Source organism: Alosa pseudoharengus, unplaced genomic scaffold, assembly GCF_046254945.1.
Source record: "Alosa pseudoharengus isolate Yale_2024_CS ecotype anadromous, Long Island Sound unplaced genomic scaffold, YU_APseudo_1.1 YU_APseudo_1.1_scf_15, whole genome shotgun sequence".
Taxonomy (NCBI): domain Eukaryota; kingdom Metazoa; phylum Chordata; class Actinopteri; order Clupeiformes; family Clupeidae; genus Alosa; species Alosa pseudoharengus.
The window spans coordinates 27,556,347-27,583,082 of NW_027468620.1; the positions used below are offsets into that span (position 1 = coordinate 27,556,347).

Below are 26,736 nucleotides of genomic sequence, written 5' to 3' on the forward strand. Positions count from 1 at the left end.
ATTAATTCAAAATGATGTACAGGGGTTTTGCAACTTATACTGCCATCCAGACAGTGTCTTTTTCAAAAAAGACCTTGAATATTTCAGGAAAACAAATGGCAAAACTATTTTGGAACATATTTAAACAGTATGTCTTCATAGAGGAAGAGTTCAGGTGCTAAAATGGACTGTCTGGGGGGCCTCATTTATACAAGTGTTGCGTAGAAACCATCTTTCATTTGATCTTAGATAATTTCTGAAATGATCGTACGTGTGATTCAGAGAACACGAACGTACGCACAAAAAACCGTGCGTACGCCACCTTTCCAGATGTGCCCATTATAAATCACAAATGAACGTCAACTTGTGCGCAGCCGGATGGTTTTAGGTCTCCGCCTTGTAAACACCCCCTCATCAATATCATTAGCATATGTTTTAATGAAATCAATGGCCTAAAAGTTGTAGCCTATGTAAAATTATATATTGAAAACATTGTATAGGCCTAGCCTATGCCATCTGATGTTAACCAGCCTATATGCGTCAGTTCGAATAGCTTAACTAATTAGGCCTATGTTTTTTCCAGCAAAGCTTTCTGGAAAGAGATCGTATGCATCCATGTCCATTGTCCTCTGCTCGCTTTCATTCCTTTTGCTTGCAGTATGGGTAGGCCTAGCTACCTTATGAAGGAAAGACCTAGGCCTACAGCATAATCCTGTACTTTATGGTACAGTAGGCTACTGTACGTTTCCGATATGACCCAGGGTAATACTGAATTAGTGTACAAAACAGAGGACTAAATTAAGCGTGATATGTCATGTAGGCTTCTTTTAGGATAGGCTATGTTTTTGCTGAAAAAGTAGCCTAGTTCGCCGGTCATTATTCATTAATTCTGCATATGTTTGCTATCGTTTTCTTTCAATAATGTCCAATGGCTTAAACATTGTCCTTTATTGTTTGCTTTAGGCCTACCTTTATATTTTAGCCTACATTATTCAACTCACGTACTGCCATCTGATCTTGGGCACTGCCAGTCAAAAAAAGCAAACAGGTGCGCGCTCTGCACCTCTTTACGCAACTCCGACGCAACACTAAATATGAAGATGCCTTGCTTTCAGAAGATAACGTCCGTCTCTTTGTTGTGTGGGCTATATAGAATATCTATAGCCTACATTGTATAGACATTTAAATATTACCTTTCTGTTACGAAGCTGGGAATAGGCCTATGAGCGCAAATTAGGATGTAGTGGAGGCTAAACGCGAGTAAACGCAGTTTATCCACCTCTGAAATTTCAGAAATTGAGTTTAGGCCTACCCACCTCTTATTAGAGTTTATCCACCTCTCAAAAGAGTTTATTCACTTTTAACATTCAAAACTGTATTATCCAATACTATCCTATATTCCCAATACTGTACAATAACCTCCACCATTATCAAACATGTTCTGAATGCCTTTTAAAAAATCCGATACCGCATGGCGCAGTCCACCTCACCGAGATTGCAGAATTCATAGTTTACCCACCTCTTATTTTACCACTACATCCCTGGCACAAATGTACTTTTCCTCTCCTAAACGAGGGCAATTTGACATTTTATGGTCAATATTAGATTGGTGAGAACACTAAATATACTAGATCACCTGTAAGAATGTTTCAATCATTCTATCGTAGGTCAAACAGAACTACCTCAGCCTTTTATTGGCCTGACTTTGCACTAGTATTTTATTTTATTGACTGTCTATGCACAATTTCAACCAAATTTTGCTGCTCTTATTTTTTCATTATATGTGCCCTCTTATTTACTTACTTTTTTGTTTACTTGAATGTTATGTTTGTCTGTGGACTTAAAATTGGTAAAATATGTCTTGTCTCCACCGTGGGATAGTGAGAAACGTAATTTCGATCTCTTTGTATGTCTGGAACATGTGAAGAAATTGACAATAAAGCTGACTTTGACTTTGGTGTTTTTTTTAGATATTATGAAATAAGTAAGCTATACGTTTTTTCACTTTCTTAAGTGGGCTATAGTTCTCATTAGCAGTTTTATGCTAAACCATGAAACATTGCGTCCAAAAACGTCTTTAAAAATCTTCTGATATTGATCATGCATATGGCAAAGAAAGACATGTGATCGTTGGTCTTGGAATTTTGATCGCACTTAGCTTTATAAATGAGGCCCCTGACCTGTCAAATTGAGTGCATAATGGAATAAAAACATCCCAGACTGTTGAGAGCTGAAATCCTGGATGGGGCAGGAATGGAACATTTCATTCTCAAAACTCTATCAACAGGTCTCCTCAGTTCCTAAACATTTACAGAATGTTCTTAAATAAAGAGGTGAAGCAGCACAGTGGTAAACATGCCCCTGTCCCAACTTTTTTTGAAACATGTTGCTGGCATCAAATTGAAAATGAACAGCTAAATATGGGTTTATGATATTTGTAGATTATCACATTCTATTTTTATTTGCATTTTACACAATGTAACAATGTTTCTGTGTTGGGGTTGTCGATTTTCTGTTAGTGAGCTGTCAGTATAATTTCGTTACTGAAATATATTTATACATAATACATTTTGAATGGCCACCTTCAATTCAACTATACAGCTCTATTCATTTATTCACACAAAATAAAATGCATGTAACCATGAGTGATGTGAGAATTTCACTTCAGAAGACTGGTTAGCTCACTTTAACTCAAGCTTGTGGACTCTTTCCATTGTCATGAAGTTATGGACCCTTATTTGGATACTGATCAAACATAATGAGCAGACAGATTCCTTAAGTGTGGTGAGAAAGTGAAATGACAGTTCAACAGAGGACTCTCTGGTCTCACAACAAAGGACTTGTGTTGTATTCCGTGACCGCAACCCAACAAAGAGCCTCACACAACTGGAGACATAGGCCACACCTCCTGTTTCAAGGGAATAAACTCAGTCGGTTCCAGCATTGGCTGAATCTCAGGCAATCTCAGTCTTTTCAGACCTAAAGAGGGCTGCTGCATAGAACACGGGAATGTTACAAATAACAATGAAATTCTACTGAATCGGATGACTTGTTTGTAAGCCATTTACAAAGTCACGACTGTGTCTGACCACCAGTTTTTTGGAAAGTGAGTGGGCAGCCAGAGGAGCGTTAGGTGTTATTTGCCATATTTGACTAACACAAGTGTGCTGAATTGAAGTCATGGACTGCAGCCTTGGTGCCTGTGGTGCTAGGGGCACTGAGAGCATTCAATTAAGTATAAAAAGACAAATGAAGGTTCATAGGACAAGAACTTACTGTATTGGATTAAGTGATCCCTTTACAGTGTAAATATTGACTTGTAAAAGAACAAACCTAAACACCTATGTTTTTAACTCAAGGTGGGTTTTGTCCTGAAATAATAATTAAAAAAAAGGCTTATACATATAAAATGTGTTTTAATTAGCCCAAATGTTTTCACAGGGAAATGAATCCATAATTCTAAGACATTATGCAGGAAGACATTCCACTTCAGTATGTACATGTGTCTGAGATGAAGGTTGGTTCTTCATAATTCATTTGTTTCTTCCGTCTTCATAGATGGAGATCCAACAGGGTCATCCCTGACATGAACATTAACATATGAACAGCTCAAAATGTGAAACACAGACATAGCACAAATAACTGGTAGCTTGAGAAGTAATACAGTAAAACTATGGGGGGGGGGGGGGGAGGGGTCGCTACTTAAATATCTTTATAAAACTACATCTTAATGTTAATAATTAATATTTCATAATGATATTGATTAATAATCTTATTTTAATCTAAAAAAAACCCCAGATCATTTCTAAATGTTATGTTTCTAAATGTGGATTATCCTAAAGTCATGTCATAATGGCGTGTAACTGGCATTCCTTTTCCCTTCAATATCCTCAATGGTTTCTGGAAGACACTTGCCCCTTGTCTCCGGAAGAAAACTGGCCACTACGCTGGTTAAAATAGCAATGGAGCACAGGACGACTTGGGCGAGGTTTGTCCAAACTTCCTCTAAGAGCAGGATCAGAGGAGCTGAAGCCACACCTACACGTGCCATAAAGGAGTTGTACCCCATTCCATTTTGCCTGTCAAATAAGGCAGTAGACAAAGGCAGTCAACACGGTGATAGATAAATCTCCGAAAGGTTGGCCTGTATGGAAATTTGGATAGCATTAAAGGGACACCAGGCAAGCCTGATGCTTTTTCTCTACGAAACTCCCCCTAGCGTCTGTACATGTCGATACGTGTGTGAGCCCTCGCTCGGTCTGAAGCTCTTTTCCTTTTATTTGCATCTTCCGTCAAGGGTTTTCACTGCTTCTTCGCCGGCTCTGCCATTATACACACGTTTGCAACAATTGCTAGCGTTTCGTTAGGCTGCCTCTGTGCTGTGGATGCAGGATGTAAACTGATCCTGCTTCTCGCGATGTCTGAGACTTTGTGAGACTGAAGGTCGGCGGGTACAATACACAGAACTTGCAAGTGGGATATTCTTCCTACAGCAAGTAGGGGCGGGCAAGAGAGACTTCATTCGCCCTGTAATGAATCATTTAACCATATACCGACTTACGAAGATGATTAATTAACACGAAAACGTTGCCTGGTGTCCCTTTAAGTAAAGATGAACAGGTCAGGTACACACTCCTTCACCTGATTACTGTGGGATAGAGCTCTGAGCTGTACAGAACCACTGTGCAAAAAGACACAGCAGAAAAACCTTTAGCCAGAACTGCGACTATAGTTCGAACCACTCCGCGATCTGCCATAGAGAGGAAGATGGTCAGTTTTTGATATCCCAAATTGTATGAAAGAAACAAGAGAGAATAGTATGAAAGACAAACAACAATGCTGTTTTTCTCAGTTTTGAATTTTCGCAGATACTGCACTTTGGCTTTGCAGGGCAGAGCTGATCCAATAACTTACAGGTGGGCATTAGACAATTGACATCGTGAAGAGTAAAAATGACAATATTTTACCTTTGGATATAAATATGTTGATGCCTAGACAGACACCTGTAATTAGGAGAGAACCAGCTTCAGTCTTGCGACGGCCAAACTTTTCCAGCAGGTAGTACACTGAGAGTTTGGCAGGAAGTTCAGTAACACCATATATGAACTGGGCGAGGTAAACATCTACTCCAAATCCTGTGATATTAAAACCAATCCCATAGGCTGTTGCTGCCACTCCAAACCTGAGATTGAAGAAGAGTAATGTCATATGGCATGTTAGATACAATATTCCAAAGATCATTCCGTACGCTGTACATACTTTCAGGACAGTGCCGAAAGGTTCTCAGTCCTGGTAAACTGGTGAGGTAGTTCTTTATTTGACACACACACACACACACACACACACACACACACACACACACACACACACACACACACACACACACACAGTGAGCAGTGAAATTCAACATCTGCATTTGACCTATCAGGACCAGGAGCAGTGACCACACACATTCCGAGCAGGGGCAATGGGCAGCTGCAGCACCACGCCCAGAGAGCAGCTGGGGGTTTGGTGCCTCAAGGGCACTTCAGCCGTGGATGTGCAGGTAAGCATCACATATTCCCTCCCTATGCCCAATTTTTCCTCCTGATCCTGACGAACCTTTTAAACATAAGGGCATGGCTGCCCCCTCATGCAGTTTACAGACCCTTTCAACAGCCTAAACAGACATTGTGCGTATCCAAGGCTTTTCGGTGGCACAGAAAACAACATTGAGGTAATGGTAACTTGGGAACAAAAAAACAACAAAAAAACATGTTTTAAGGTCGACACTTTGTAGAGCATCAAGCTAAATTCCAATTGTTTTTCATTTCAAAGTACCCGTGTTGGTTTTGAACAAATTTAACAGTAAACTCTCTGGAAACAGATTGAAAGGGTCTATATGCAGATCATGCAGACAAGATACTATCTACATGGCCACCATTCTTCACATTCTTTGAAAGTAAGTCCCTGTTTTCAGTGAAGTCCTGCGCATATTATCCCATACCATGTCATGCCTGTTAACATTGCCAGTTTTCTCATCTTGGGAGTCCTCACTAGATCCAAATACGAGTACTTCCTACTTCCTTTCTCTTTCACCACAATGAAGGCGAGATTCTAAAAAGATACACATTAAGTGAGAAAACGTTAGAAATGGAATATGGTCGAAACGCTGATTTGTGATCAGAAAGGCAGTCCTACTAACCTCTGCTTTGGTTGATGAGGTAACCTCTCTCTGGTTCATCTTGGCACATTTCTGAAGGTAAAACTGGGCCTTCTTCAGCTGCCCACTGGCAATTAACCACCTTGCTGATTCTGGGAACCACCTACCAAAATGGACATTACTGAATCTACTTGTCTTGCTAGGCTTATAAGAAATTACAAAAACATTGAAATAGTGGTTACTTCTTTAGTGTACCGGTAGTTGTTTTTGGGGGCCAAGCAGCGAAGCTGCGAAGGCACCCATTGTGTTTCTACTGTTTCTTATTATTATTCCTCTACCATTGAAGTCTATTGCAGCCCATAGAACTGTCTGGTGAAAAGTTGTGAAATTTGGCACACTAATTAGGCTGAGTCCCATGATTAATGTCACCAAGTTTCATGTCGGCAACCTAAGCGCTCTAGCGCCACCAACAGGCCAAAGTTGGATGTGCGTTCACGCACGTAACTTTTGACCCGTATGGCCGATTGTCAAAAATGAGGTATCGTTGGAATCCTTGGACCAAGCCGAGTTCAACGCACCCTATCACGTCAATTTCCGCCATATTGGATTTCATCAAAAACACTTAAAATTCTTCACAGTTCACATATTTTGTCCGATCGATACCAAACTTCAAAGATATCATCTACATACCATGCTTCATTAATGCATTGCTTTTTGTCTTCAGAACTAAAACCGTTTGCGCATAACAGCCAATCGAATTTTGCGGCGAAGCTGCCAAACAGGAAGTGAGCTCATATCTCAGCAACCCATTCATCTATCATAACCAAACTTAGTCCATGGACTAAGGACCCCATCCGGGGGACGCTCAAGAAATCTGGTGACCTTTGACCTCTAGGGGGCGCTGTAATTAAGAAACATGCCTTTTGGCCTGTAGCTGCTGTTGTGCTTAGAATTAAAACGCACTAGTGGTGTCTAGTAATACTGTTGGAGGTCCTTAGGCCTACCCAAGCCAACTTGTGATGTCATCGTAATTGATTCGGCCGCCATATTACGAGGACAGCAGTCATGCTCATGTTTGGTTAATACATGTGTTTGGTTAATACATGTTCCAATGTGGGGTCACAAGAATTATGGGTAGTGTGTGATTTTACTGATATTTTGCAATTAAAAAAGAAACGTAAAGAAACATTCCTGTGAAATATGGTGCAGTGCAGCTCATAGCCAAAATGTTTAGATTCAAAAAGCCCATTTGTTGTGAAAGAACCAAATGTTATGATTTACTTTTTTTACTACGGACAGTGAAATAACTTCTCATTTTCAGCAGAACTGAAATTGTATTTTTTCGTTTCACTCCAAATATTACAAACTCTCCAAAAAATTACGATGAAAAAAAGCAACAAAACATTTTCCAAGAAAAAAATCTCCATTTAAAGCTTAAACAGGACACCACTCTGGCCTATTAAAATAACATTCTTTTTAAATTAACAAGATCCTAAATGTCTTTTGAAAAGTTGAAAGCTGCTTATTTCATTTAACATTATTGCCGAAGAATCTCAGTACAAACACTTCCATTTTCTTGGGCACAGAGGGACCGAGTAAGATCTGGGGTGCTTGGGAGCTCCGGTTGTTGAGCCAACCTGAAAATGTAGAAATTCTTCAGTCTGAAAATCACACAGCTCCACAGCCTTACTAAAATTAATTATTGTTTAGGGTCACATACACTGACAAAGGAGACGCAAAGCAAGAAAGCAAGAACAATATGTTTTAAGCTCAGCCAAATGCCGATTAACTGAATAGTACCTTGATTCTTCAATGTCCTCAATGAATTCAGGCAGACGAGCATCTCGTGTCTCTGGGAGAAGACATGCGACAATTCCAGCCAGGACAGCAACAGAACAGAACACCACATCTGGGAGGAGCTTCCACCCATCCTCCAATAAGATTATCAGAGGCGCAATGGCTACACCCATCCGAGCAATGAAGGAGGTGTATCCAATTCCATTCTGTCTGCAGTGTCCAACAAATCATGAATGTTTCAGAGAGGGGGGTTAATCAATGAATTAGTTAAAACTGAAAATAAACAGCTTAATACATTATCTTACGAGTGTAGCTCATAACGGCCACATCGCATAGTCAACATACAACATACACACCTATACCTTACCTGACTACAGTTGGGTACAGTTCGGTTGTGTACAAGAACATTATGGTGAAGGAAGCTTCAGACAGACCCTTCCCCAGCACAGCCACCACAGTGCGGACAATCCAGAAACCTGCACGATGAACACATTTCAGCCAAAAACCTGGATACACCTGATGCAATACACAATAATGGCACAGCAGGCAGCAAAATTACAACTGCAACCATTACCTGAAGGCACAAACATGTTAATGATCAGGCAGACACCCGTCAGAAGCAGGGTCCACACCTAAAGACCTAAAGAGGGCTGCTGCATAGAACACGGGAATGTTACAAATAACAATGAAATTCTACTGAATCGGATGACTTGTTTGTGAGCCATTTACAAAGTCACGACTGTGTCTGACCACCAGAGTTTTTTGGAAAGTGAGTGGACAGCCAGAGGAGCGTTAGGTGTTATTTGCCATATTTGACTAACACAAGTGTGCTGAATTGAAGTCATGGACTGCAGCCTTGGTGCCTGTGGTGCTAGAGGCACTGAGAGCATTCAATTAAGTATAAAAAACAAATGAAGGTTCATAGGACAAGGACTTATAGGATTAAGTGATCCCTTTACAGTGTATATATTGACTTGTAAATGAGCAAACCCAAACACCTATGTTTTTAACTCAAGGTGGGTTTTGTCCTGAAATAAAAAAAAATGGCTTATACATACAAATGTGTTTTAATTAGCCCAAATGTTTTCACAGGGAAATGAATCCATAATTCTAAGACATTATGCAGGAAGACATTCCACTTCAGTCTGTACATGTGTCTGAGATGAAGGTTGGTTCTTCATAATTCATTTGTTTCTTCCGTCTTCATAGATGGAGATCCAACAGGGTCATCCCTGACATGAACATTAACATATAAACAGCTCAAAATGTGAAACACAGACATAGCACAAATAACTGGTAGCTTGAGAAGTAATACAGTAAAACTAAAACTACATCTTAATGTTAATAATTAATATTTCATAATGATATTGATTAATAATCTTACTTTAATCTAAAAAAAAAAAACAGATAATTTCTAAATGTGGATCATCCTGAAGTCATGTCATAATGGTGTGTAACTGGCATACCTTTTCCCTTCAATATCCTCAATGGTTTCTGGAAGACACTTGCCCCTTGTCTCCGGAAGAAAACTGGCCACTAGGCTGGTTAAAATAGCAATCGAGCACAGGACGACTTGGGCAAGGTTTGTCCAAACTTCCTCTAAGAGCAGGATCATAGGAGCTGAAGCCACACCTACACGTGCCATAAAGGAGTTGTACCCCATTCCATTTTGCCTGTCAAATAAGGCAGTAGACAAAGTCAACACGGTGATAGATAAATCTCAGAAATGTTGGCCTGTATGGAAATTTGGATAGCATTAAAAGGGACACCAGGCAAGCCTGATGCTTTTTCTCTACGAAACTCCCCCTAGCGTCTGTACATGTCGATACGTGTGTGAGCCTTCGCTCGATCTGAAGCTCTTTTCCTTTTATTTGCATCTTCCGTCAAGGGTTTTCTCTGCTTCTTCGCCGGCTCTGCCATTATACACACGTTTGCAACAATCGCTAGCGTTTCGTTAGGCTGCCTCTGTGCTGTGGATGCAGGATGTAAACTGATCCTGCTTCTCGCGATGTCTGAGATTTTGTGAGACTGAAGGTCGGTGGGTACAATACACAGAACTTGCAAGTGGGATATTCTTCCTACAGCAAGTAGGGGCGGGCAAGAGAGACTTCATTCGCCCTGTAATGAATCATTTAACCATATACCGACTTACGAAGATGATCAATTAACACGAACACGTTGCCTGGTGTCCCTTTAAGTAAAGATGAACAGGTCAGGTACACACTCATTCACCTGATTACTGTGGGGTAGAGCTCTGAGCTGTGCAGAACCACTGTGCAAAAAGACACAGCAGAGAAACCTTTAGCCAGAACTGCGACTATAGTTCGAACCACTCTGCGATCTGCCATAGAGAGGAAGATGGTCAGTTTTTGATATCCCAAAATGTATGAAAGAAACAGGAGAGAATAGTATGAAAGACTTCTCAGTTTTGAATTTTCGCAGATACTGCACTTTGCCTTTGCAGGGCAGAGCTGATCCAATAACTTACAGGTGGGCATTAGACAATTGACATCATGAAGAGTAAAAATGACAATATTTTACCTTTGGATATAAATATGTTGATGCCTAGACAGACACCTGTAATTAGGAGAGAACCAGCTTCAGTCTTGCGACGGCCAAACTTTTCCAGCAGGTAGTACACTGAGAGTTTGGCAGGAAGTTCAGTAACAGCATATATGAACTGGGTGAGGTAAAAATCTACTCCAAATCCTGTGATATTAAAACCAATCCCATAGGCTGTTGCTGCCACTCCAAACCTGAGATTGAAGAAGAGTAATGTCATATGGCATGTTAGATATAATATTCCAAACATCATTCCGTACGCTGTACTTACTTTCAGGACTAACTGATAAAACAGTTTCCAAATTAGGGACATACATTTTATTATTTTGGGCCATAGTGTTCTTATAGAACTGCTTTCTGCCCAGAAGGGCCACGTAGTTCATAGTATTCAAAGGCAGAGTTAGACCCAGCACACATCACTGTCCTCCCGGTATACAGTGCCGAAAGGTTCTTAGTCCTGGTAAACTGGTGAGGTAGTTCTTTATTTGACACACACACACACACACACACACACACACACAGTGAGCAGTGAAATTCAACATCTGCATTTGACCTATCAGGACCAGGAGCAGTGACCACACACATTCCGAGCAGGGGCAATGGGCAGCTGCAGCACCACGCCCAGAGAGCAGCTGGGGGTTTGGTGCCTCAAGGGCACTTCAGCCGTGGATGTGCAGGTAAGCATCACATATTCCCTCCCCACGCCGAATTTTTCCTCCTGATCCTGAGGAACCTTTTAAACATAAGGCCATGGCTGCCCCCTCATGCAGTTTACAGACCCTTTCAACAGCATAAACAAACATGTGCTTATCCAAGGCTTTTCGGTGGCACAGAAAACAACATTGAGGTAATGGTAACTTGGGGACAAAAAAACAACAAAAAAATGTTTTAGTCGACACTTTGTAGAGCATTAAGCTAAATTTCAAATCTTTTTCATTTCAAAGTACCTGTGTTGGTTTTGAACAAAAGAGTAAACTCTCTGGAAACAGATTGAAAGGGTCTATATGCAGATCATGCAGACAAGATACTATCTACATGGCCACCATTCTTCATTCTTTGAAAGTAAGTCCCTGTTTTCAGTGAAGTCCTGCGCATATTATCCCATACCATGTCATGCCTGTTAACATTGCCAGTTTTCTCATCTTGGGAGTCCTAACTAGATCCAAATACGAGTACTTCCTACTTCCTTTCTCTTTCACCACAATGAAGGCGAGATTCTAAAAAGATACACATTAAGTGAGAAAACGTTAGAAATGGAATATGGTCGAAACGCTGATTTGTGATCAGAAAGGCAGTCCTACTAACCTCTGCTTTGGTTGATGAGGTAACCTCTCTCTGGTTCATCTTGGCACAATTCTGAAGGTAAAACTGGGCCTTCTTCAGCTGCCCACTGGCAATTAACCACCTTGCTGATTCTGGGAACCACCTACCAAAATGGACATTACTGAATCTACTTGTCTTGCTAGGCTTATAAGAAATTACAAAAACATTGAAATAGTGGTTACTTCTTTAGTGTACCGGTAGTTGTTTTTAAAATTGGTGTTATATCCATTGGAATATACTGATTCTTTGCTACTGAAATGATTTTATATGTAGGTCACCTCCAAGATATGATGGCTGGAATAAGAGGGAGGGTCACAGCAATGGTAAGCCACCTCCAGTCTCTAAACCCATAAGCAATGAGGGGGAAAAAGACTCCCCCAAATGTCCATGACAGGCTGTCCACCACACCTACTAACTTTCTGCTTCCAACATCCACCCATTCCACATCTGAGAAAGACAATTAGAGAACAACTGACGCAAGACAGCTGGAATAAACTAGAAATGCAATTCCAAGGAATTATCAGTCGTTGAAAATACAAAATATGATGTAAAAAAGTTAAAACAGGCAATGCAGAGATAGTTACAATGGTGTTTCTAAGGTAGACATGAGACAACAAGTAGACGTTGCTATGCTAAATAAAGCTGTTGCTATGATGGTTGCTAGGGTAATCATGTTGGTTGCTAGGGTGGTTGCTAGGTTGACCTTAGAGTGGTGGTTGCTAGGTTGTTGCTAGGGTAATTGAGATGGCTGCTAGTGTAGATATGGTAGTTGCTACGCTAATAAGTGGTTGCTATGGCTGGTTGCTGGGGTCATCATGTTGGTTGACAATATTTTAGTGGTTGCTAAGTTGTTGCTAGGGTAATTGAGATGACTGCTAGTGTGTTGATAAGGTACATATGGCAGTTACTATGTAAAATAAAGCTGTTGCAATGCTGGTTGCTAGGGTAATCATGTTGGTTGCTAGGATGGCTGCTAAGTTGACATTGTAGCTAGGTTGCTAGGTTGTTGCTAGGGTAAATAAAATGGTTGCTAGGGAACATATTGTGGTTGCTGTGCCAAATAAAGTGGATACTATGCTAATTGCTAGGGTAATCATATTAATTGCATTGGTGGTTGCTAAGGGTGTGTTTATAAATTGCCACTGCGAGCGCTCCGAGCAAACCTAACCGTTCATAAATTCGGAGCGTGGATGGAATTATCGTGTGTTTATTCAGAGCGTCCAACTCTTGGAGCGTCCAGAGCGTGTCCAAACACATCCTAAGTTGACATGGTTTAATGGATGTTGATTGACAGATAGTTTAATGAATGTTGACAGACAAACAGTTGAATGGATGTGTATAGGTAGATAATTTAATGGATGTTGATAGACAGTTTAATGGATGAATGAATGGTTTGAATCGGATGGATGAGAGACAGTTGGATGGAAGGTGTCTTGTATTCTTGTTGAATAGAGAGAGACATGGAGAAATGGAGCGGTCATGAACAATAAGTTCCGGCTTGCGAAAAAGTTTGTTTAAAAAACCTACATAACAAAGTTTGAACAAAGTTACTAAATTTAACGGTTCAAGTTTAGCGTGCGGAATAATAATAGATAAGAAGGAAGAACAGAGAACTTACTGAGCACTGAGGAGACAATGACGATGCCTGTGATGCTAAAACCAGTGAGGAATCTTAGCACAGCAAACATTATGTAGGAGGTAGAGAAAGCACTGATTAATGCAAAGCCCATCCCTGACACATACGAGACCAACAGCATTGGCCTGCGCCCATATCTGCAAAAGGAAATGCAATTTATACATTTCAAGTTTATCTGTGATGTGACGTCTTTTTTTATATATATATATATATATATATATATATATAATAACAGCACTGTACTAAAGAGGTACCTATCACTGAGAATTCCATAAGTAACAGCTCCAAACATCACTCCTATGAAGAAAATGGTGGCTGTGGCTTTATTCAACCCTTTATTCTCACACACCAAGTCCCACTGAAAGAAAAAAAATCAGCAAGGAATGGTTCAGAGACAAAATTGGCAACAAAAATATTCCTCTATATTTAGGTAACTGCTGTAATCACTGACAAAATATTTAGTAGTTCAAGCATTGCTTTTACCTCAGAGGCCAGGGTGCTTCTGAAAGTGCTGTTGTCAAACACCCATCCATTCTGGCATGGCCCTGCAGGAAGGGTCGTGGCATTGGAGGAGTTGACCAGCAGGTGAAACTGGGGCTCTGGGAACATCAGACATGAGGAGGGTGTCCCATCTACCCGTGTCGGGATACTGACCGCCAGCCTCTGCTCCGCAGTCAGATTCTCAAAGACGCCTTCTGTATCCAGACCACTGAGGTCACAGTGATGTGATGGGACAGCAGCTATGAAGTTAGTTAACATGAATTGACAAGGTAAAGTGAAACGGCCCAGAAAGCTCAGACTCAGGATTAACTTCTGGAATCGTCCAAACCCATTGACCTCCACCAGAACATCCTCAAACTTCATCTTGCATTCATCAGTAGTGAACGTCTCCTCAAGACTGGAAGAATGGCAAGTAGAATGCAGAACTTGGCACTCTCACTTGAGGCTGTAAATACCCATCAATGTTCAACAGACTAACCATATCTTCCAGCCATTACAAGAAGGAATGGCCTACTTTTGTAAGCTTGGTTACTGGTTGTGGATATGACCTAGTTTGGATGACATTGTAGAAAGCTGACATTACAAAATCACACCAGTAAGAGATTACAGAAATTGAGGTAAACAAATCAAAAAGGAATCACTTGTGAGGGACATATTTTGGCTTTCAGGTTGATAATTAATCTAACTGCCAGTATCAGGACACTTATTTGAAATATTGATTCGTTGATCTTTATGAAAATATTGTTTTGTTGATGAGGATGGTTGGGTGTTATTTTCATAGCTGGAAGTAACCAGTTTATACCAATGCATTCTTAGTTATCTGCAGTATTTAGTCATGACACAATTAAAGGATCCCTAGTTTATTGATCAGAAGGTGGCTGAACAAGGGGGAGCCTGTGTAAACGCTGCTTCCTATTCCAGTACTGTTGAGATCTCCCAAGACTGAACAGTGTGAAGCAGTGTCAAGAAAAATCAAAGGTCACCCTGTCTGCCCAGTAATAGGAACTCTGAGGACAGCAGTCATGCTCATGTTTGGTTAATACATGTGGGTTCTTCATCCATTTTAAAAATGTAAACCAGATGTTCCAAGTCATTCCAAGTGGGGTCACAAGAATTATGGGTATTGTGTGTGTGATTTTACTGATATTTTGCAATTAAAAAAGAAACGTAAAGAAACATTCCTGTGAAATATGGTGCAGTGCAGCTCATAGCCAAAATGTTTAGATTCAAAAAGCCCATTTGTTGTGAAAGAACCAAATGTTATGATTTACTTTTTTTACTACGGACAGTGAAATAACTTCTCATTTTCAGCAGAACTGAAATTTTATTTTTTCGTTTCACTCCAAATATTACAAACTCTCCAAAAAATTACGATGAAAAAAAAGCAACAAAACATTTTCCAAGAAAAAAAAAATCTCCATTTAAAGCTTAAACAGGACACCACTCTGGCCTATTAAAATAACATTATTTTTAAATTAACGAGATCCTAAATGTCTGAAAGTTGAAAGCTGCTTATTTTATTTAACATTATTGCCGAAGAATCTCAGTACAAACACTTCCATTTTCTTGGGCACAGAGGGACCGAGTAAGATCTGGGGTGCTTGGGAGCTCCGGTTGTTGAGCCAACCTGAAAATTTAGAAATTCTTCAGTCTGAAAATCACACAGCTCCACAGCCTTACTAAAATTAATTATTGTTTAGGGTCACATACACTGACAAAGGAGACGCAAAGCAAGAAAGCAAGAACAAGACGTTTTAAGCTCAGCCAAATGGCGATTAACTGAATAGTACCTTGATTCTTCAATGTCCTCAATGAATTCAGGCAGACGAGCATCACGTGTCTCTGGGAGAAGACATGCGACAATTCCAGCCAGGACAGCAACAGAACAGAACACCACATCTGGGAGGAGCTTCCACACATCCTCCAATAAGATTATCAGAGGCGCAATGGCTACACCCATCCGAGCAATGAAGGAGGTGTATCCAATTCCATTCTGTCTGCAGTGTCCAACAAATCATGAATGTTTCAGGGGGGGGTTAATCAATGAATTAGTTAAAACTAAAAAATAAACAGTTTAATACATTATCTTACGAGTGTAGCTCATAACGGCCACATCGCATAGTCAACATACAACATACACACCTATACCTTACCTGACTACAGTTGGGTAGAGTTCGGTTGTGTACAAGAACATTATGGTGAAGGAAGCTTCAGACAGACCCTTCCCCAGCACAGCCACCACAGTGCGGACAATCCAGAAACCTGCACGATGAACACATTTCAGCCAAAAACCTGGATACACCTGATGCAATACACAATAATGGCACATCAGGCAGCAAAATTACAACTGCAACCATTACCTGAAGGCACAAACATGTTAATGATCAGGCAGACACCCGTCAGAAGCAGGGTCCACACCTGACCAGGTCTTCGTCCAATTTTATTGAGAAAGTAGTAAACACCGATCTTCCCGGGCATTTCGATGAAGGCATAGATGAACTGGGTGATGTAGATGTTGAGGCCAAAGCCAGTAACATTGAGACTGATTCCATAATAGGTAAAAGCCACACCAAACCTGTGGAGACACGTGTTAAAGAAAATGAGAAAACGATGAAAAATAAACTTCTCTCAAAACTGTTGAGCTGTGTGTTTGTAATCACAAGCTGGATAAGCATGCCACTATTTAGGTATCTTCATATGAAAAGAACATCACATCAGTGAGTAAAAGGTCTCACCACACTATTCCAGTACAAATGGCTAATTTCCGGATGTTAGGAGTTTTCAGCAAGTCAACGACAGTATACCTCCTGTCCCGCTCCACAGTCACTGCATTGGCCAAAGTCTGAAACCAACAGATTCTCACATTTAAAGTGGGAACATGATTAAAGGAACGGTCTGGTTTACGAAACAACCTAGGGTCTATTTTTGCATGATAACGAAGTGTCATTGGGGATGTTAACAGCGTTAATTTGAGTAGTTTTGAGTAAAACACGATATAGCATTTAGCGATAGCCTTGGGGACAAATTTGATAGGTTAATAATGTGTAATCAATACGGGAATTGCTACTTTACGCTGTGGTAGAAAATTATCACTATGGTTTATAGACATCATGATGACAGAACGAGTTTGAAACTGTAAAGCATGTATTTATATAACCTAAACCATATTCAAGTAATACACTGAAGTTATTCCTTACTAACATACTTTGTATACTACGTCTACCTACGTTTAACTAATACTATTAACATACTGGAGATATTCTACCAGAATTCCCCCTATGTGTGCTCTGTATCCCTATGTCTCTCTGTCACTTTGTGTCTCACTGTGGATGGGCGAAGCCTGTTTGAAAAAAGCATGCTTGGCCTTGCAGCTGCAGAGATAAAGACGTCATCAGTGGCGGGCTCTACTCAAAACACCTAGTATGAGAGAAAACGAGTGAACGATATGTAACCCATGAACGATGTGTGACCTGTGATCACTGTATAAACCCCTGAACTTTGTATAAACCTCTGAACTTTTGTAACGGTGAAAAGTTCGTACCCTTGGCAGCAATAGTGCTGACTTGCGGAGATAAGACCGAACAACGATCCTTTCATAACGCCACCTGTGGGTTCGAAGTTGCCAAATGTTTGTGTCAGCATCTAAAGAGGGGGGTAAAAATGTTGGTGTTCAACAAATGTTCGGGAGTGCGATCAACTCAGGCTTTGCGCTATGTAGTCATTAAAGGAATTTTGCATTGAATTCTGCCAGACTTTTGCGCCTTCTTTTTGGGATACGTTTTTGACTTCAGCACTTATAATGGCGTATTTTTGTTAAGTTGTAGACAAGATATTTGGACTCAATTTCTGGCCCGAGTCTGAATATCTGATACGACAACGCCACTGACAAGGCTCTAAATGTCATTACACTTTTCCCGCTACTCTGCCATGTAGGCCGCCATCTTGAGGAGTCCTATCAAGATGGCGGTGAATAGATAAAGCACTGACTGCAAAAACAGTCCTTTTTATAGCCTTTCTGTATGCTTACAAAGTAAAAAAATAAAAAATAAAAAAAATAAAAAAAATGTTGGTTTGTCTACAAGGATCCTCCCCACTGTAACACAGAAGTGTAATGATATTCTAAGCCTAGTCAGTGGCTCAAAGTAGCAATTTACTCTGACATATCAAAATGGTCCCCAAGGCTATTGCTATATGCCATTTCCTTGCAAATGCCTATTCCAGTCTTATTCAAAACTACACTAGATTATTTTGGTCACCAACAAAAATTTACATTAATCATCATTTAAAAATAGACCCTAGATTGTTAGCTACAGTGTTTTAGACTCACGTTTTATCTATGTGAAATGACCAGTTGATCTAGCTAATAACAGGCATACTGTATGCCAAAAACAGAACTAATGCTAATGAAAATGAATCATAGTAGATTTACACACTTAAAACTAAATTCAATTGGAACCTGATCTTTCAGAGCCAACTGACGAGATTAAAATACATACACAGAACTGTGTATATTGGCATTCATGCTTCAGTGAGGCAACTGATTCCAATACATGACTGATGGTTTATCCATGACAATCCACAACTATATCAAAAGAGAGCATGTAAATTACATAAAAATAAATAAATAAATGAATGAACAGTGGCCAATAATAAACTCAGAAAAAAGTGATTGTTTTTAAGTCTTGTGTTTAGTGCATTTATATAACTACATTAATTATTGCACTGTACACTTTTTGCACTACTTCCATGTACTCATGCACTTACCATAACATCTCGCTGCATTACTTCCACTTGTGCATACTAGTACTACAACACTGTCAGTTCCCTGCAAAAATCAGGTGGATACACCATCATCTCACAATTATAGCTATATATACACACACACACACACACACACACGTGTATGAAAGTATCTCTATTTATCGTTCATGGAACATGATGCTAGAAGCATTCAGTCTTTTATGCTTAAAGTAAATGTTTCACTGCAGGGGGAGTATTACGAGAGCCCATCACTGCAGGGGGAGTATTACGAGAGCCCATCACTGCAGACTGTCAGGTCTGACAGTAGGGCTAACAATTATGAAAAGGTACAAATATGGGATATAAAGGCGGGGAAAACAGCAGAGGGGAATAAAATGGGGAAAACAGCAGAGGAAAAAAAAAAAGATACGGGGGGGAAAAAAACAGGGTTGACAGGTATGTTTTGTACCCACCCATCCATCCAACTGTACAGCTGTAAAAACAGGAATAACAATAACAACTTTTCAGAGCAACAACCTGAGTGGTGTAGAGGAAAGCTTTGACTATGGCTGTGGAACCATCATTTAGAAAGACATTATACCTATTTAATTTACAAGATGTACGCTTAATGCATCTATGGATAGAGCCGGGTAACCACAAGTATGTAACTACACAAATCACAGCTAGAGTCCAAAACAAAGGGCGTTCTCCTCTGTACTACTGTGATCACAGAGAGAACGTCAAAGAATGAAGAGAGATCAAGGGAATTTGTCAAACTGCAGTCAGCTGAATACACAGGTCCAGACTCTGAGTGTGCATCTCACACAGGTGTATCCTGCTGTCACTGCTCTCGTACATCCAAATATTTACACATATAAACCCTGCACCATAATACCACCAACTTGCACTCACCACTAGGGGGCGGTGTATATATGATGAGTCAACACAAACTTTTTATCATGATGTGCAAAAAGTTTGCAGAATTAACTCAGACAGGAAGACCAACTGGGCAAAGAGTGCCATATTGTGAAATCTCTTAAGCAATAATACAACAGGCTCTACATTATTACTACCTGGGCCTGTAATCTCAAGGTGTCATTGGATAATCTCTGGTTATCCACAATATGTACTGTATACCAATATCCTGTAATCTACCTCTGGTGTGAAGTCAGCTTTGCATTTGTTCATCTCGGCACATCTCTGCAGATACACATGAGCCTGTTCTGCTTTCCCACGAGTTATCAGCCAGCGGGCCGATTCTGGCAGCCACCTTTTGACAAAAAGCATTGGGACCAAATTAGTGGACAAAAGCAATTAATTAATAACATCAATAATAATTTTGATTATTCTTTAAACCTAGCAATACTACTGAACCTACCACCACAGAACTACGGACAAGAGGAGAGGGGATGTAACTGCGATGATTAGCCAGCGCCAATCATTAACCAGCCACGCCACCCCAGCAAGCATCAGGTTCCCTATGGTCCAGTCCAGGCTCACTATGATGCCAGCAAACGTCCTGTGCTCAACGTCGAACCACTCCACACCTACCGGCAAACAAATGACACTTTAAAGGAGACGCAATCATGCCATGACCACTGGTTATCCAGATGGGATGACAGAGTGCTCTAGGTCCTGTACTCACTGAGCACGATGGAGATGATGCTGATCCCAGTGATGGTGAAACCAGTGAGGAAGCGCATGATCATAAACATCACATAGGAGGTGGAGAGTGCACTAACCACCGAGAAGAGCATAGTCAAGAGGTAGGACACCATCAACAAAGGCCTCCGGCCAAACCTGTGACCAGACAAAGGGGCACACACACATACATTCATACATACATACACAATCAGAATATATATGAGAATGGAGTTGAAATGCTAATTGAGGATGATGGTTAATATGTGTGTATAAGAACATGAGGGTCAGTATAAGCAACCTGTCACTAAGGAGACCAAAGACTGGAGCTCCCATCATGATGCCAATGAAAAAGATGGTGGCTGTGGCTTTGTTCATCCCCTTGTTTGAGCATACCAAATCCCACTGAGAGATTGAAAGCAAATAACATCAATGTAAAAGAGACAAAAAAAAACTGAGAAAGAAAAGATTGAATAGAAATGAAGATAGTATGAGGCTGTTGTGGGCTATTGTACCTCTGTGGCCAGGGTGCTTTTGAATGTGCTGTTGTCATAAACCCATCCTTTGCATGGTTCCGTGGTAGGGTTGGTGGTGTTGGAGTTATTGAAGAGTAGGTGGTACTGGGGCTTTGAGTACATGAGACAGGACGATGGTGCCCCATCCTCCTCTACTGGAAAACTAACATTCCGCCTCTGGTCAAGAGTCAGGTTCTTAAAGACAAGATCTTTTGCAAGCCAGCTATCAGTATCACAGTGGTGAGACGGCACAGCCGCTATGAAAATATTCAACAGGAAATGAGCAGGCAGGGTGATGCGTGATACCGACTGGATAAGAACGATCATGAGCTGGAACTTTCCAAACCCATTGATCTCCGAGAGAATGCTCTCGAACTTCATGGTGTTAGCTTGGTGATAGACAATGTGCTGTACTGGTCACCGAAGAGTCGTTGACATGACCTCTGCACAAACTCTTGTTTTGATCAACAGTTTCTTCCCTTTTTAAGTACCTGATGGGCAAAGAGTGAGATGGGAATATGAATATATAATTCTATCTGAAAGAACCATCATGTTGTTCCTGAGTGTTCTAAATACTTAATAGTACAAGATATGTCTTACTTATTGTATAGTGTGGACAATGGCATGAACAGAATATTCCTACCAAAATCTTATGATAGTGAGCTACATAGACAAAGTTATAAGACATGAGTTTTCATTATCGTGAACTAAAGATCTCAAAAACATTACTGTATCATTTCCACCAACTGTTTAACAGCTGAAACGGGTAACATTTTAAATCAGTGCTCGAATTATGAGCCAGAGGGAGCCGAGCTCCCATAAAGTGAGGACTGGCTCCCATGAAAGCAACAAAGTCAAAAACCTGAGGGGGTCTCTCATATCTGAAGGTGTCTGGCATTGCAATTTAATCTTAAACAACCGCTCATTATCCATAACTGTGCGATCTCTTACCATTAAAGACGTGAAAGACGTGAAATTAAAATATAGGCTACTACGAGATGTAGCTCCCTACGCTCTTGAACGCAGCATGACTTCACCACCACACCACTAGACTATATGAGCAAACCGTATTCGATCGTTTTGACAGCACTCGCAAATCTTAAGTAGTCACCCTTAGAGTGTTTTGTCTATTTACATAGGCGTTCATTGGGCTAGCCTACATGGTTTGCTGAAAAGTCCTGTTTGCTGTTGAACTTGCGCTTCACCTCTTCTATGTTGATTGACAAAGCCATAAATTATGGCCCATAATGCAGCCTACAAGTGTTGTCTGATGATCTGTAGCTATCCTCTGCCATTCAGAGCTCCAGAAAGTTCCCAGGTATTTTGAAACACCTGTTAGCAATCTCTGATGTCGGAATATTAAATGGCTACCCGACAACATCTCAGTGCAAACTCCAAAATTGTTCGTCTATTAATTTTCCACGGTTCAACACATTAGCCTAATACTAGAACATAATTGGCTGCAATGGCTTATAATTTCTGCCAGTTAGTGTTTTTTCCCTGTGTATAAGTTATACTACATGCAATAGCCTATTGTGTTTGACACTGAGGATAGCCTATCTGAGACGGTGGTCTGGTTCAAATGAGTTACGTTTTGAAATTGAGAATGGCACAGACTAAATCGTTAAGTCTATTTCTTTGTATTGTGAAATTGAAATGAAATGTGGACTATTACAATCAATAATATGTTGAAATTAATTAAAAGCAATCAATTTCTATGAAAAATCTGTCTGTTGTGTGCGTGTGTCAAGGTAAAGCCTAGGCCTACCGTGCGCATATCACTAAAGTCACTAAAAAGCAGGTGCAGAGGTCCATGTGCAGATTTGCGTGTGACAGGCTAGACTTTGTATTAGGCTAAAGTGTGATTTCCACCCTCTCTTCCTCTGTCTCAAACGCACACGCGAGGGTGCAGTCACCATCGTTGGTCAGATACAAAATACTCCATCTAGCCTACAACACAATACATTAAAGTGCCATTTGAATTTATGCAAACGATACCCTAAATCAGTGTTTTTCAACCTTTTTGTGCCTCGGCACACTTTTGACTCTTAAAATGTCCCACGGCACACTAACATCCTGTGTGAAGAAAAAATAAACATACCATAGCCTAAAATTTCAAATAATACACAGATATGGCCTTATTATGGCTTCTATTCAAGACCTGCTCAATAAAACAAGCGCCCTCTGTTTCATTTGTAGGTGAATATATCTAATTTAATTGTTGTTATGAACTGGATATGTGATGATTCTGTGAATACTGAATATGGGGCCCCCATTGTACAATGCCTGCATACCACAAATAGTGCAATCATACAATCAATGAGAGCGTGTGGTTATAAATTCTTTGATGCAACAGTTGTTTTTTGGGCCAGTGAGTGACATTTGGGTAATTTTCTGCGGCACACCTGATGATCTCTCACGGCACACTAGTGTGCCCCGGCACAGTGGTTGAAAAACACTGCCCTAAATGACCCTTCTATGTCGTAAAACAGCCGATAGCATTTAACAGTCAATTTGATGACTTCTCTGCTGCTCAGCTCACTCTTTGATAAAAAAAAAAAAAAAAGTAGCGCAAGTTATTTCCACACAAGGAACCACGCATCTCTCCACCATCATCATTGTTTATAATTATATGGCATAATGTTATGCTGCCAAAGTCAGCCCAGTCTTCTTAAAATTGGCTATTCGTTTTATGAGTGTTTTCCCTGAGTGGAAGCCTAGAACCTTTGTTCCAAGTAGGCTACACCACCGAAACTTTCGTTGATTGTCACTATGAAGACCGGAGATTATATCGGCGGATTTGGAAATTAAGATGATTTAACCCTATAATCCATAGCCTATGTTAGCGTCACAAAATGAGACTTGAAATAAGACTTGAACTATAAACAACTCTATAATTCACTCAGAAGTCAATAGACAGACGCTGTGTGAACCTGTGTGAGGTGAACACGAAACACTATGCGAAGAACATATTTAAACCTAGCCACTCCGTGATATGGATATAATGTCACGCTATCATTAAATTAGCGATTAGGCCTATATATCGGGTCTACGTCTAGATGTGTAACGCATATTTTTACGAGTTGGGTGAGGCGGATTGGATCTCCAAAACGAGTCTGGGTCCAAATGTCACTGACTGATGGCTACATTTCTTTGTCATGACCAGAAACAACACCAACAACTGTATAATGGTTTACTGTTTTTGCGCTAGTGTTAGGACAGTGCTCCATCTTTACCTTCTAACGGAGAGGATGCACGGTCTGAACTGCGCAGAATCGCTGCCTAAAAAGACCCAATCTTTTTTATCCACAGGTCTAACAATGAGGAAGCGAGAAGGGCAACTGAAAATGTACGTTCACTGACACTAAACCATAGCCAGATCCTATATGACAGCACCATCTGTATAAGTTAATGTAAATCACTAAAATGTGCGCTAACAGTCTTACCTCTAGATGTGTTCTCGTGCCGACACAAGATCCTGCTTCAGCCCTACAGGATCAGTTATACCCAGTAGGTAGTTCACAGAGTTTGGAAGGTAGTTCAACGGCAGCATGTGTGGGGTCGATATTCACCCCAGGTCCTGTAATATAACTGATCCTATAGGCTGCCAGAGCCCCTCCAAATCTAAAACTGAGACAAGAAAAACGTTTAGAGGCAAATTCTATAACGTTACGCATAAACTCTTTACCCCCTATAAAAAGGTAGCGTTGAGTAACGGACCACGCTCACGTTACAGCATTAGGATTCTGCTCTAGCACGAAAGCATATGAGGTCAACTTCAGATAACAGTTAATGCTACTCATAACTCATCCAGTCGTGATTGCCTTGCCATTGTCAAGTAAAGGTTTATTATAGCCTAAATGCATGATACTGAACAAAATGGCAGCATCATGAGGCCAATCTGCCTAAATTATTCAAATGATAAAAAACAGAACGATACCACACACACACCAAAGAGTTTTTCCAGGCACAAAACGTAATAAGGGTAGCATGCGTGGCCTTCTTAAGCGCGTAACGTTAGGCTAACCTTAAACAGAATGATGCCGGTTTTTCACGCTTATAACGTAAGGATGCTCTTAGCATCTACAGTTAGCAGTACACGTTGCCTCCTCGTCAGTCTGATGTCCCTTTTCAAGGAAATACGTTTTTCGAGATGCTGAAGCAAGTTTCACACACCACAATGATACGCTCGCTACATTTGGGAAAAGTGTTAATCAAGTATTCACTCATACGTTCGTCTAATCTAGCTACTTACGTGGGAAAAAGAGGAAAGCCTGCCTTCTGATCGGAGACATAGGCGCTCACTGTTTCCTTCACACAGCCCTGTCGCACTCGCAGAAAGAAGTGTGTGTAAGAACCAACTCGCGCTCGTAATTGTTTGATGATGGTTGAGGTCAGATCCCGGATGCACGCAGTTTCAACAAAAGAATGCTTAGACAGAACGTAGCCTAATTAAGTCTGAAAGAACCCATGGATGGACAGTGTTGTCGTGCCAAGATAATTATTTCGATTTTAACAAATATCTTGCACTGGCATCAGGTCCATTCTTATTTTTGCAGTGTCTAATAATTTTCGAAAATGCAGACATACTGTAGCCACTGGACTACTGTTTGAAAGTCCTTTGAACTATACTGCCCTGCCATGGTGAAATAATGAATTACAACACTTAAAATAGAGACATTCCATGTAAAGCGGTAGCCTACCATGACCCGTGAACGAATGTAGGCCTAATGTTTTTCTTAAACCTCTCCACTTCCAAGTTACAGCAGTCCAAAGTTTTCCAGTTTGTAGCCTAGCTGCAATTCCTTTTCTGCCATTGAAAACCTGCCACCAAACTCAAAATTTTGACCGTTGACCTTTCGAGACTTTCAATGAAAACAACCAAAAAATGGTCAGAATGATAAATGGAGGTTTCAGGAACCATATTTATGAAACTCCTCAGAATGGGACATGCATGGGATTAGCTCACATTCACTGACCACACTGTGGGTGGTCACTGATATTAACCAAGTTAATTAAGTGTCTTTTAAGTGTCTTAAAATTCTCAATATGAAGGACATGGGCCAGGTGGGTGAAGAAGATTTAAATAATATTTGAAGTTCTGGATGCAATTTAGGTTACCTGTATAGGTCCACCATGCTCAATTGTAGGCCTACTGCAAAGCCATCTAACCCTCAAAGAAATTGAATGAAGGTGAAAAGATCTTCAAAATGACACCAATTACCTGCCAAGATAACCAGGGTAACCAAAGTTAGACAATGTAAGGTTTGGGTTGATAGCTACAAATGGGAACACTTTTGGACTAAATAAAGCTATGACACTCAGATGTAGGCTATGATGAAAACCTCCCAAAGGAAATTGTCTTATAATGTCATCCTTTTCAATATACCAACTGTTAAGTCTGAATTTGGTGAGACAGCCTTCAGATATAATGCTCCTTCATCCTGGAATGCACTTAAAAAACAGTTGAATCTTAACATATTCATTCATCTCTCTGATTTTAAATTCTGTATTGAAAATGTTGTAAATTATCACTGTGAATGCTTTTAGACTGCCTTTTAATATATTTCCCATTTTATTCATAATGTTAACATACTATTTGTGCTGTGTATTTGTATTGTGTTTTATGTTGGAATCAGTGATATTTTGTTGTTTTAACAAGGAGGTCCTTTGATATGGTATGTGCAACTTTGAAACTTGGTGACTTTGTTTATTGCCTGCTGTAAAATTCAAAGATGCAATCTTATCAGGTGTCTCTTATCCTCCTATAAGGATCAGAATATTATGGAGCCCCCAAATGTCCATGGGAATTACTTTTTAGAGATGGAAACTTATTTTTAAAATAATTTGCGTTCCCTCTCAATACTTTTGCATTCCATTACAAGAAGTTTTGTGTTCCC

At 40.3% G+C, this 26,736-nt stretch overlaps 2 protein-coding genes across 6 annotated transcripts; both read right to left on the reverse strand.

Moving 5' to 3' along the window:
* Nucleotides 1–3,235: 3,235 nt before the first annotated feature.
* Nucleotides 3,236–9,128, reverse strand: LOC143124515 (solute carrier family 22 member 7-like). 3 transcript variants are annotated; one of them, XM_076286109.1, is made up of 9 exons: nucleotides 9,070–9,128; nucleotides 8,493–8,571; nucleotides 8,286–8,394; nucleotides 7,922–8,128; nucleotides 6,164–6,284; nucleotides 5,966–6,075; nucleotides 4,947–5,161; nucleotides 4,621–4,729; nucleotides 3,662–4,058 (listed from the first exon to the last, which is right to left on the reverse strand). In XM_076286109.1, the coding sequence occupies exons 2-9, from the start codon at nucleotides 8,506–8,508 to the stop codon at nucleotides 3,827–3,829; spliced, it is 1,119 nt and encodes a 372-aa protein (XP_076142224.1). In that variant the 5' UTR covers nucleotides 8,509–8,571; nucleotides 9,070–9,128; the 3' UTR covers nucleotides 3,662–3,826. The 3 variants fall into 3 exon arrangements, with proteins under 3 accessions (XP_076142226.1, XP_076142224.1, XP_076142225.1); XM_076286111.1 differs by lacking the exons at nucleotides 3,662–4,058; nucleotides 4,621–4,729; nucleotides 9,070–9,128 and adding an exon at nucleotides 3,236–3,560; XM_076286110.1 differs by lacking the exons at nucleotides 4,621–4,729; nucleotides 9,070–9,128 and having other exon boundaries at nucleotides 3,886–4,058.
* LOC143124514 (solute carrier family 22 member 7-like) lies at nucleotides 9,014–25,355 on the reverse strand. 3 transcript variants are annotated; one of them, XM_076286108.1, is made up of 17 exons: nucleotides 25,092–25,355; nucleotides 24,283–24,466; nucleotides 20,837–21,327; nucleotides 20,623–20,726; nucleotides 20,326–20,480; nucleotides 20,059–20,227; nucleotides 19,836–19,950; nucleotides 16,676–16,782; nucleotides 16,301–16,515; nucleotides 16,094–16,202; nucleotides 15,731–15,937; nucleotides 11,786–11,906; nucleotides 11,588–11,697; nucleotides 10,460–10,674; nucleotides 10,151–10,190; nucleotides 9,385–9,591; nucleotides 9,014–9,150 (listed from the first exon to the last, which is right to left on the reverse strand). In XM_076286108.1, exons 3-17 carry the CDS (start codon nucleotides 21,215–21,217, stop codon nucleotides 9,096–9,098), a joined length of 2,310 nt encoding a protein of 769 aa, XP_076142223.1. In that variant the 5' UTR covers nucleotides 21,218–21,327; nucleotides 24,283–24,466; nucleotides 25,092–25,355; the 3' UTR covers nucleotides 9,014–9,095. The 3 variants fall into 3 exon arrangements, with proteins under 3 accessions (XP_076142223.1, XP_076142222.1, XP_076142221.1); XM_076286107.1 differs by having other exon boundaries at nucleotides 10,151–10,259; nucleotides 24,283–24,460; nucleotides 25,092–25,354; XM_076286106.1 differs by having other exon boundaries at nucleotides 10,151–10,259; nucleotides 25,092–25,354.
* Between the last annotated feature and the right edge of the window lie 1,381 nt (nucleotides 25,356–26,736).